Source organism: Camellia sinensis, chromosome 15, assembly GCF_055761805.1.
Source record: "Camellia sinensis isolate YWXY chromosome 15, ASM5576180v1, whole genome shotgun sequence".
NCBI lineage: Eukaryota > Viridiplantae > Streptophyta > Magnoliopsida > Ericales > Theaceae > Camellia > Camellia sinensis.
The window spans coordinates 21576410-21589470 of NC_138975.1; the positions used below are offsets into that span (position 1 = coordinate 21576410).

The following is a 13061-nucleotide window of genomic DNA, read 5'->3' on the forward strand; positions in this document are numbered from 1 at the left end:
ATTCTCTTACTTTTTTATATATTTTTTTTGTAAAAATTCAAAAAATTATTAAAATAACCTACTCCCAAATTAAATCTTAGTTGAGTTAGAAATTGAAAAAACAAAAGAGCATAACAAACAAAACTTGTAAACCTAAAAAATTAGTCAAAAAAAAAAGAAAAAAAAGGCTAAGATTCCAAATATTTAATTAAATATTTCATATGAGTATGAGATTCAGACCATATAAGCCTCACACTCATATAAAATATTTGATAAAATATTTAGAATTTTTAATATTTTCATTGTATAATCTTAACATATTTTATTATAATTAAACAAAAAGTAAAATTATATTTTATTTTTATTTATATTTTTTCCATCAAATTCAACCACCAAACACACCCGAATAAAACATAATTTATGGTGATGGATACGTGATATGATTCCCATGCTAATTTATGACAACAATGATTCATCCCACTAAAAACATCACCACTAATAGCACTAATGCATTAAAAAAATAAAAATAAAAAAAAAACACAATTTCAAGATCAAAATATCACATCATTAATGACGGGACCCACTGCCACCTAATTAGTGGGAGCACTAATTAGTGCTCCCAAACATTTATCTAATTTATGGTGATAGATACGTGATAAAATATAATTTGCAGCCGCTCATTACTCCCCCAAGCTCCCAAACATCTTGGGAGAGAAGAAGAAGAGAAATTGAATTAATCAATCCAAACCAAAATCCAAAATCCAAAAAAAAAAAAAAAAAAATTCAAAACCGTAACCCTAATCTCATCATCTCTCACGCCTCTGCATTTCGCCCGAGAAAATGGATGCGATCGGAGTCCTGATGGTGTGTCCGATGTCACCCTACCTCGAGCAAGAGCTCGAATCCCGATTCAAGCTCTTCCGCTTCTGGAACTTCCCTCAGAAGAAGGAGTTTCTCAAAGTCAACTCTTCTTCGATCCGAGCCGTAGTCGGCACCGCCACCGCGGGCGCCGACGCCGATCTCATCGAATCGCTTCCGAGTCTGGAGATCGTCGCGAATTTCAGCGTTGGATTGGATAAGGTTGACTTGGTGAAGTGTAAGGAGAAGGGAATTAGGGTTACCAATACGCCCGACGTGTTGACGGAAGACGTGGCGGACTTGGCGATCGGGCTCATTCTGATGACGCTGAGGAGGGTTTGCGAGTGTGATCGGTATGTGAGGAGTGGGTTGTGGAAGAAAGGGGACTTCAAGTTGACTACAAAGGTTTGGATTTTTGTTTGTGTTTGTTATTTTTTGTCGTGCACTTGTTTGGTTGCTGAGAAAGTGTTGGAAATCAAAGGTTTTACTCTACTGACAGTTATTTTGCTTTGTTGCAGTTTTTGTTTTTTTTTTTTTGTGTGCAAAATCTGAATGGTATGGCAGGTTTGTGAGCATCTCCAATTCTTCACTTCTTTCATCAAAATTTGATGGAAAATGTCAAAACTCATCTCCAATCCTTTCATCAAATTATATCAAATTGAGAACTTAACAATTCCTGCATCAAATTTGAATCTGATAAATTTTTTTAAAAAAATAATAATAATAAAATGAAGCATTGTAGATGGGAATTTGGGATAAGATGGGAATTTTAAAAAGATTTTGATGAAAATTTGATGGAAGGATTGTGTAGTTCATATCAAATTAAGTTTTTTACTCAAATTTGGAGTCAAATTAATAAAAAATTGGTGAAGGCTTGGAGATGCTCTGATAGGAGTCAAGATTTAAGTGTTTCTTATTTTCCTCTAAAATTTCAGCAATCAAACAATTACTGATGCCACTTTTCTCAATTTGATAGGAGTCAATATTTAATTTTCTCCTCTTTTTCCTCTAAAATTTCAGTAACCAAACAATTAATAATGTCATCTTTCTCAAGTTATCAATTTTGTATAAAATTTTCTCGAGTTAATTTTGGTTATGCACTTGTTTGGTTGCTGAGGAAGTCAAAGAAAGAAACGCCTCCACTCAACTGACTGCTATTTTGCTTTGTTTGAAGTTTTTGAGTAAAAATCACTCAAAGAACCCTCCACTTTTTAGCAAAACTTATACAAAATTGAGTTTTTACTCAAATTTTTATCCAAACAAGGGAGACTTAAATGTTTACTCAAAATTTTCAAGGCTATTTTGTGTGTTTCAAACTTAACATTATGCCATTAGGGAAAAGCAAGCCCTTTGCTAAAAAAAGAGTTGGGGCTTTTTCGCCTGTTCACCAAGCTTTCGAGCAGCTCTTTCAACTCAAATAAAGTTTTTGCTCAATTTTTAATTAAAATTTTGTGTAAGGGATGGAGATGGCATGATAGGACTAGGAGTCAAGATTTTATTTTCTCTTCTTTTCCTCTAAAATCTCAGCAACTAAACAAGTAATTATGTCATTTTTCTCACACATCAATTTTGCCTGAAAATGCGAACTACAGTAATGATTGACTTCACGTGACTTTAGTTTCCTTGATTTAATTGTGCCTCTGCTAATTTGGTCAGTTTGGTTATGTGTGGATTGAGTTCCAAACACTTAGATATGTTGTGGCTTTATGTTCTATCCATCTTTCCAACTTTGAGCATAGCATACTTCTTGTCAGGGTTGTTTGTCCGTTTGTCTTCCCCTTTGGGAGTTTGGGCATCATTTTTCTGGTTTCCATTTTGTTGTCAACAAAAATCCTGGCATTCAGGTGCTTTGTAGGATTCTCTCTCTGTATCTATTGCATTCCTTGTGGTTGTGTTGTTGCTGGATTTTATTTTATTTTATTTTAGATATTTCTGTTTGAAGTTTGTTGTGATTCTTGGAAATTAGCCTTCTGTTAGCTTTGATGCTTTGGTTACAGGCTATATGTTTATTAGATTGAGGTGAGAAAGAATAAGACAAGTCTTGTTGCGAAGGGCTGTGGAGAATTAAGGGCAAATGCCTTTGTTTCTTTTGCAAATTCTTATCTGGGTTCACTATAACTTCACAGCAGGCCTGTGTTAGTATGAAATATCGTTACTTTAGGACACTTAACATACTATTTTGGTGTCTGCCTTATTGGCTCTGCAACCTTAGAGCCAATAGTAATTTTATTAACATATCAGAAAACCTATCAGAAACAATGAAAATCAAACAATTTAGAACTTTTTAGTTATGTTCCTCAAATATCTTGCTTGCTACTAGGAAATGAAGCCACGTGACTGTTATGAACAGATGACTGTTTCATCTCAAACGAAATTTTACTTAAATGTTTGAATGATGTCAAATGCTTCTCCTAGCACGTTCATTCTTTCTTTGCTCTACATTGAGAACTTGTCTGCTATATCTATTACCTTTATTTGTTAATGAATATTTCTCATCTTTCTAGTTTCTCTTCATCTTTTTTCCAGTTCAGTGGCAAATCAGTAGGCATTATTGGACTTGGCAGAATTGGGTTAGCAATTGCCAAGAGAGCAGAAGCATTTGGCTGCCCAATCAGTTATTACTCCAGATCACAAAAGCTAGATTCAAAATACAAATATTTCCCAAGCGTCATTGAGTTAGCCTCCAACTGTGCTATTCTGGTTGTTGCGTGTCCTCTAACCGATGAAACTCATCATATCATCAACCGCAAAGTCATTGATGCATTGGGTCCTAAGGGTGTCCTCATCAATATTGGGAGGGGTCCTCATGTTGACGAACCTGAGTTGGTATCTGCTCTGATTGAAGGCCGGTTGGGTGGTGCTGGACTTGATGTGTTTGAACATGAGCCTGAAGTACCCGAACAGCTCTTTGGGCTTGATAATGTGGTCCTCACCCCTCATGTAGCAAGTGCAACTGTGGAAACCCGCAAGGCCATGGCTGATCTTGTGATTGGAAACTTGGAGGCACACTTTTCAAAGAAACCACTGTTAACTCCAGTGGTTTAATTGTGTTGTAATTGTAGTGAAATGGATGATTGATTGGAGGTCTTACCTTGCAGCCTGGTGCTTATGTCTTTCAGTTTTAGAGATCATTGTTTCTAGAACTGGGCAGATAAACCCTTACGAGATGCAAACCTCTAATTATCCTTCTAAATTATTTCTTAGGTATTTTGGCACTTGCTGCACATAGAGGAAAGCCTGGTTTGGGTCAAGTGTATCTGTCCAATCTTATGCTTATCTTCTTCAAAATAATTTGAATTGACTGGGCCATTCATGGACTAACCAGGGAATGAGTAGGTTGAGTCTGGTTTTGGGCTCTTCTTTTGTTGGTCGTTGAAATGGCATTTTTTTTTTCGTCTTTAAAGGTTTGAATAAAGGAGTTTTTGTTTATTTGGATATCATATTGAATTATTAATTACCAACTCAAACGAGAGATGGATAACTTGACTACTCAATTAAAGCAAACTACTTATGCCTCTGTTCGCCTTGAGTAGTAGTGATCATTTAAAATTGTTTCTATTTCTCATCAGCATTCTTAGTAAACAAACTGAGCATTAAAGGTCAAGAGGGACATTAGTATTAGTAGAAAACAGAGACACAGCACAAACCTGTATAAATGAGGCATTGTAAATGCTCCTCTAATGCAATACAAACAAACCACCAAAACCTAAAGACGAAAGAAAAGAAAGCTAAAAATGCACTTCTTGTGGGCTAAAAGTAAAGCTGCTTTGCTTTGCTTTTCCTACCTACCATGTCCGGAACTTTATCTGGAAACAAACACGAGAAGGAGGTTTAAGGAGGAGGAGAGGAAGCTGCTTTGAAGATGAGGAAATTGAGGGTCTCCAATGTGAAATAGATGAAAGTTCCTTTGGTATGAGTGAAGAAACACCCGAAATTCGATCCCACCACGCATTGCCATCCGCTCCCACATCTCTTGTCAAATTCCTGAATCATAAAATCAACCACAATAACATTCCCAAAAACAAAAAATTCAGTGAAAAAGAGAGATGCATTCAAAACTCAACAGAGAGAGAGAGAGAGAGAGAGAGAGAGTAAATGGATACCTTTTTGATGTGGGAAGCAATGGAGATGTAGTCGAGAACATCAAAGAGATCCAAAGCTTGAGAAGCAGCAGACATTGCTTGGATTTGCATCTTCACGGGCATATCCGTGTCCTCTATCACTGCTTTCCCTTCCAACATTCTCTCTCTCTCTCTCTCTCTCTCTCTCTCTCTCTCTCTCTGTGAAACCCCTTGTTTGTTTGCACTATCTAGCTCTTATCTTCCAAACCCAGAAATGACCACTAGCTCTTTTCTTCCAAACCCAGAAATGGTTCTCTCTCAATATGTGTGTGTGTGTCTCTCTCTCTTCCTCTTTTAGACAAGTGTGAATGGATAGTAGAGAAAAAAGATAGCAGAAACAGAGGATTTATAGAAAGATCACAGCGATGGTGAAAAATTAAAGGATGAGAGCATTCGAAAAAGTGGCAAGCGAGGTCAGTAATGGGGTCCTCCAAATGTTAAGGAAACCTTGAGAAATGTTAGGCGTTCCAAAAGTTCTATTAAAATTTTGAATAAATTATACTTATTAAGGTTTTGGTTTAATATATATTATCTCTTGACATTTGAGAAATTATATTAATTTTTTTTGTCATTGTAATTATTTAGACGGAATGAACATATTGAACTCATCTATTTTTTCTTTTTTTTGCTTTGCTTTACTTTCTTTTTTTTTTTCCCTTTCCTTTATTTTTTTTAATGTAATTTCTTTTATTTTTTTTATTAGGAGTTGTTACATTTTATATAAGCGGGGGAGTTTATGAAATGAGACTATTAACAGCAGGGGTAAAACGTCGGGGGTAGATAGTAATTGGTCCAAACTTCAAGGGGTGTCAATGCAATTTACCCTAAAATTTTTATCAAATATTTTATATAGATGTAAAATTTATATTATGTAAATTTTATGTGAGTCTCACACTTATATGTAATATTTAATAAAAATTTTAATAAAATTATTGAGATATTTAGCATTTTTTTGAAACATTTGATACGGAGAGTGGATCAATTTCACCCGTAGTCCAACATTAGTTAACCTTATTCTTGTATTAGGAAAAAATTATTTAATACCCTGAGAATATTACCTGTTCATATTTTTTATTAATTATTATATATTATCTCTTTTCATATTTTTTAATACAAATTATGAAATTTATTTTTTCTACCGATCACAATAACATTGAAGCACCATATGATCGTACTACAAGAACACCGAACAATTGCTTTGGATTAGGATGCTCCACCTCTACAATACTCGTGATAATTTAATAGTAATAATTTGGAGTTTAAAATAAAATTAATGTTAATACTCTCCCCTTCTCAAAATGTTAGCCTTTTATTTTATTTTGAATAATATTAGATATCTCAAAAATTTTACTAAAATTTTTACCAAACATCTTACATGAATGTGGGACATACATGGGACTCACATGGTGAATGTTTCACACTTATGTAAGACATTTGATAAAAATTTTAATAGAACTTTTGGGATCTAACATTTTTCTTTTATTTTTTATTATTCCAAAATATTAATCAAATTTTAAAAATTAAGGACTAAAATAACTTAAATTTTTTATTTTACCATTTTTTTAAATTCATTAATTATGGCAATTGATGTTCCTAAGAAAAAGTCAAAAGGGTAGGTTTGAAAATTTAATTCTTTTGAAGTGTAATTATTGTATTATAAAAAAAAATTAAATGAGTTATGTTAAAAATCTCAAATAAATTATTATTTTTTACCAAACCGCTCACATGGGTATGAGACCCACATAATTTGATAAAATAAATAAATGTGTAAAAGATTTATTAATTTTACATAATTTTATCTTTGATGGGTAGAAATAATTTAAAAAATTCAAAAATATTTTTTTAACAGTTATTTTTATCAAATTAGTTTATATTTTATCAAATTGACTACTTTGCCCATGAAATTGAGTAATTATATATTTAATTGTCTTTATTTGGAACAAGATTTAAAATTTATAGTAAAAAATATCACAATTGAAAAGTTAAGGATCAAAATGATACGAGTCCAAAGCTATAGGGACGGTTAATATAATCCGTCTTATTTTAAAACAGAGAGAATATATTGTTTTAAACGTGCATGATTAAAAAAATTACTTGATGTATTTTAACTTAATTGTAAACTCTAATGTATTGATGAATTATGTATTTTGTTAATACCTCTTTTGTGATAATTTAAAAAAAAAATAAATACAGCATGATTATTATAGAAAAATCATAACAAAATATATTTATTCTTTATTTTTTGACCTTCTAACAATTTATTGAACAATTAATTCCGACCAATTAAAACAAGTTTATTTTAACAATAATGTTGCGGAAATTTTTTGTCAGAGTTATCACAAAAATCATAATGGACCAACCAACCGATACTAAAACTTCTTCATCAATCGATACTAAAACTTTTCGATTAACCAATCGGTTGATTGGCCATGCTTTCGTGATGATTTTTGTAAAAATACAATTTCCCACGCCTATACATATTGTTTTCTTAAACTTACAGGGCTTCTAAATATGTTATGTTAGTAATTTTTAAATTTTTATAAAAAAAATATATAAAAAAATAAAAAAATAAAATGATAATTTATAATAATTTTTTAAGTAAAATACTTAATCTCCAAATGAGGAATGTAATAATTTCTCATGTCACCTATATTAAAGTAAGAATAATGATTTGTCCCCCTAATTTCCCCCCCTCCCCCCGGAATCCCCCGAAAAACAAATGGAGAAGAGAAAGAGGGAGAAAGAAGAGGGGAGAAAGAGAGAGGAGAGGAGAAAGGGAAACAGAGAGACAGAGAGGCCCCTCCATTCCGCCAATCGCCGATCGTCGTCGCAGCTTGCCGATTGTCGTCCCAGCTCGTCGATCGTCGTCTCAGCTCGTCCGCCTCCGCCGATCGTCGTTCTAGCTCTGCCTTCTTCTCTTCTTCTTTCTTCTTCTCTTCTTTCTTTCTTCTTCTTTCTTCGTCTTCTTTTGTATTTCTGATTGAAAAAAAAAAAAAAAAATTCAAACGACGAAATGACGTTGTTTCGCCAATTAGGGGGATTCGGGAGGGCTGAATTCGAGCTCTCTAGCACGGTCCTTAAAGTAATTACTAGATCAAGACAATGGGATAGCTTGAAAGCAAAGCAAGCAACAGAACAATTTAGTCCACTCGCAAGAGCTTCAAACCCCTAACTTTTTTATGAGTCATAAGCCTAACTTTTTTATGAGTCATAACTCATAAAATAGGTCATCACATGAAAGTTATTTAAAAGTTATTTTTTTTTTTTGGAGACCAATCAAAATAAATTTTCTCCAGGTTTTTTTTTTTTTTTTTTTTTAAGAATTTTCTAAAAATTTTTTATGTTAATTTTTGTTAAACTAATTTATCGTTTAAAAAAAATAGAAAACAAAATTTAAAAAAATTAACCAAATAAGATATATATCTCTAAAAAAAAAAAGTGGATAATGATGTTGAGGACAAAGCTGACGAGGCCAAAGTAATCCAAGATTTGAATAATGGATTTTAGCGATAAATTGCTATTAAAAATTTCTTTTTGCAGCTCATTACACTTTCTTGGCAGAATTAGATCCTCATATCCAAAAAAAATTATGTTTATTGAATAATGTGACTCTCCACCTTTATGCTAATTTCAACATTATATCATTATCATTGTGACATTATTTTATATAATATATTTCATGTTGATTCCAATTACTTTTCAACTTGCATGAGCCTAAAAAATGTGTATCATTTATATGTAGCAATAATTTGCTGCATCAAACTTCGGAACTCATAACAATAGAAGAATTATCACATGTAAGTTGTGAGGTGGGAAAAGCATGGGAGCGCATAAGGGGTGGCAGGAAAGATGAGAGGGGTGTGCAAGTGAAAATTGACACTATCCTTTAGTAATGTTGTGAAAAAAATCACTTAATTCGTTAAAATCGCATTGATTCGTATTAATTTGTATCGCTTTATCTATTAATTATAATCTAAACTTTAAAATTTATAATTCGTCTTCGAAATCACTCCACTCCACTATAGTTAATACATATATATTTTTTAACCTATAATGAAATATCAAAGTAAAAATGAACATAAAAGATATTTAAAATGTAAAATTTATTACAAATAAGTAGTTATGTATATGAAACATATTATATAAAATTAGTTTGGGTTATATATATGAAAAATATTATGCAAATTAGTATTATATATTATACAAAGTCTTGATAATTGGTTAGAATATTTTTCAACCTGTCAATTCGCCTAAAATCGCTTAAACCGCAATTTGTCAATCCACCAATCCACCATTCGATTTATAATTTTACTTTCAAACCACCCGAACCGCACTGCACACACCCCTATCCTTTAATTTGTATGGAGTATCATCAATGTGTTTGGTTTTAATATTCTAAATTCCATTTTCTGAAAATTGAATTTTTTGTTTTTAGTTAATATTTTTAAAATTTTAAGTCATTTTTTTTACTTTTTTGGATGCACCTTACTTAGATGTATCTTAAAAGTAAAATATTTGTGAAAAAATATTTTAAAAAATTAATAAATACACAAGAATACGAAAATATACTAAATTTTTATATATATTTTTTGTATTTTTGGTATTTAGTGAATTTTTTAAATATTTTTTTCACAAAAATTATACTTTAAAAGTATATTTATGTTAGGTGTGTCTAAAAATTAAAAAAATTGCTTAAAATATTTTAAAAATTCAGTAAAAACAAAAAAAATAATTTTTTTTTAAAAAGTGAATTCTGAAAATCAAAACCAAACATACTTACAATGTAGAAATTGAACCTTTGGGACAGGGGTATGTATGAGCACGAAATAATCTGTCTTGTATAATCCTGTTGATCAAATGTGCACTTCTCCAAACGTCATTGCTTTACTACCTGAAAATACAAACGTGAGCTAACCGGCGGGTGTGTCTGATGCCTAAGTCAGCAATTAGACAATAGACAATAAGTTCTGTGTATTTGAGAGTAAGAATTGCAATACTTGTGTATAGGTCCTGTCATAAGCTTTTATATTATCCACCTGACACAATCCTAGCAGGACTCTAACTCTCCTTAGTGGAGTCCTTCTAGGAACCACTTTCCCTAGGATAAAGCCTCACGCTCGAGCGGAGTGACTGGCGCTCGAGCGTGAAATTCGTGCATCCAGCACTTTACACTATTTTTCAGTCCGCTCGAGCGGGGTATTGGACGCTCGAGCGAGGACTTGTGTCACACGCTCGAGCGGGTATCGAGCGCCCAATCGAGCGTGATTTTCACACATCCAGTACTTTTAGCATGTTTTACAGTCCGATCGAGCGGAATAACTCGCGCTCGAGCGGAGTTTTGTGTTTCCTGCACGCTCGAGCGGGTAAAACCACCCTCAAGTGAGATCTCTATTTTCTAAAAATTCTGAAAATATTTTTAAAGTGCATCTTTGCATCCTCATTCCATTCTAGGCATTCTTAGGCCTAGTTTAAGGTATCTTAATGAGGATATTGATGTAGAACCACACCGAGTCAAGATAGGGATTAAGTTATTATTTTCCCAACTGTGTAGCTTAGTGTATGTTCACTCTGTAACTGTGTAGGTTTGGCATTCGGAGACGCGTACTAGCTTATCTGTAGCCCAGAACTCTGTGAGTAACAATATTGTAAAGATATGTTCGAAAATGAATATTTTCTGAATGATCAGCTGAACTGTTTTCTGAACTGTTTACTGTTAATTGAATGAATGTTTGTCCTCTATTTTGAACTGTATTGTGGCATCCTTAGCAACTACTATTACTGTTACTGTTACTGTTACTGTTACAGAGATCTCTGTCAGTTCCTATTTTGGAACTTCTGTTTACTGTTATGATGGCCATCATTGACTGTTCGGTCTTTCAAGACCTACTGTTTACTGTACTGTTCTGCTAATGGATGTACCACATATGACTGTTATGACTGAATGACTGATACACTGAATCAATTGATTGTTTTCAATACTGAAAGGACATTCATTCTTAATCTCTTTACGCATTATGTTATTCACTGGGCTTTAGCTCACTGCTCATATATATATGTAGGTGTTCAGGCACTAAACCAGAGCTAAGAGCGTGGGTTAGACTCCCTTTTGTCAAAGCCAACCATTGTGCCTCACTGCGAGGTTCCGAGCCTGTCAAGCTAGGGCTTTTGGAGTGTTTTAGTTTCCCCATTTTTGTATCTGTTTTGTAATTACCGTATAGACTGACTGATGTTGTACTGTACTGTTCTAATAGGGATTAAGTCCCTGTCCTGAATGATTGTATATATTGTACATACTGTTTTGGTGCTGATTCTATATATATATATATATGAAAAGTCTTTTTGCATATAGACTGTCACAGCTCATTGGACATCTTTTAATTACTATTTGGCTTCCGCCAGCCCCTGTACTATGTATTACTGTATTACTGTTAAGCAGGCCTTCGGTAATCTCGGATTACTGGCCAGTTACGGTGCTAAACCCATAGGGACGGGTTTGGATCGTGACATACGCGCCACAAGATATCTAATTTTTATGTTCTGCAAGTGGAGCCATCTGTGAGTAATAACTCTGTAAAGTTATGTTTGACTTTAATTATTTTCTGATGATATGAAATGACCAGTTTTCTAAAATGTCATGTTTTGTATGAATAAATGATTATCCAATTTTCTTTAAAATGTATTTGTGGTATCCTTAGCATAAGGCCTTTGTCTGGGGGTAATAATACCGTGGTTCTCATGGCCCTTGCCCGGGGGTAATAATACCGTGGTTTTCAAGGCCCTTGCCCGAGGGCAATAATACCGTGGTTCAAGTAAGTTGCAAGTTCCCAGTACCGGAGGTTCCTTAAAGGAACTAACAAGCATGTTAACGCTAATGGATGTACCATGTATGATTAAGCATGAATTCTGATTTCTGTATGTTGTTTGAACAAGAATATAAATATATCTGTTTATAATATGAACTATGATTTCGGTACCTGTTATGGACATCATTCATTTAAATCCTTTATTCCGTTATTATTCATTGGGCTCCAGCTCACTATTTATATTATGTATGTAGGTGAGTAGGCACGTGACCAGGACCAGAGTTGGTGACCTAAGATTGCGTTTTGTCAGCGAACACCCGTGCCTCCTGAGGAGGTTCCTTTTGAGAGGTCCATGTCAAGGCTTTAGTTAATTTTGTTTTGTATATCTGTACAAGGCTAAGTCCCCTTTTAGTTTCATGTTTATGAATGGGCGACGCATGAATAATGTAATTATGACGTTATATATATATATATATATATATACAAGTTTGTTTTGAAGATCTCTGTCTCATATATGTTAACACAGCTCTATAGACATTGTATATTCTCTATTTTTGCTTCCGCAGCCCCTTATTATATGTTGTTCAGTCAAGAGGCCTCTGGTAATCTAAGGATTACTGGCCGGTTATGACGCTAAACCTATAAGGGCGGGTTTGGGTCGTGACAATGATCAACTGAACTAACATGCCCCTACCCTACGCTGGACAGAACCAAGATGGCATTCGACCGAGCTAAAACCTAATTCGGCGCTCTGCACTAGTTATACCTTGGTTTGATCCTTAATTACATCTAGTCCACTTGTTCCAGGCCCTGGCTCAATGTCTGTACGGCTTAAGACCAAGCTACTCAAGCTTTTATCTTGGCCCACAGCATGGCCCAACGAACAAAGGAGACTCTACCTAGCTCGGCTCAATTTACACATAAATTACCTTTTCAATTGCCCCTTAATTCCATCTGCCAAGCATGATTGGGATTATTGTCCTCTGGTCGTGCTAAGTTACTCACACTAACCGAACTAGAACTCGCTCGGCTACTAGAATCTTCTCTGGTTATACAGCTTATCTTCCCATGTTTTTGACTTCGTGTTCTAACTGGGACACATGGCACGCAACATTTGCTCCCAGCCTCTGTGACAGCCATCACACATTGTCCTAAAATTTCAAAAAGGCCCGCCTTTTCGACTTGTGCGTATAATACAAATGCACTCGAAAAGCCATTTACATTGTTCATTCTCCAAACCCCAATCCTAGCTCCTAATCACTGTTGCGATTCATCCATTACTGCCATTGATAAAAGCTTA

General features: G+C 34.0%; 1 protein-coding gene across 1 annotated transcript; it reads left to right on the plus strand.

Moving 5' to 3' along the window:
• Window positions 1–604: 604 nt before the first annotated feature.
• Window positions 605–4272, plus strand: LOC114323921 (D-isomer specific 2-hydroxyacid dehydrogenase family protein). Its single transcript, XM_028271614.2, has 2 exons — window positions 605–1242; window positions 3364–4272. The coding sequence occupies exons 1-2, from the start codon at window positions 820–822 to the stop codon at window positions 3880–3882; spliced, it is 942 nt and encodes a 313-aa protein (XP_028127415.2). The 5' UTR covers window positions 605–819; the 3' UTR covers window positions 3883–4272.
• Window positions 4273–13061: the final 8789 nt, after the last annotated feature.

Coding starts and splice junctions, on each gene's coding strand:
- LOC114323921 (XM_028271614.2), top strand. CDS start 820: ATGGATGCGATCGGAGTCCTGATGGTGTGTCCGATGTCACCCTACCTC. Junction 1,243..3,363: donor ACTTCAAGTTGACTACAAAG/GTTTGGATTTTT, acceptor TCTTTTTTCCAG/TTCAGTGGCAAATCAGTAGG.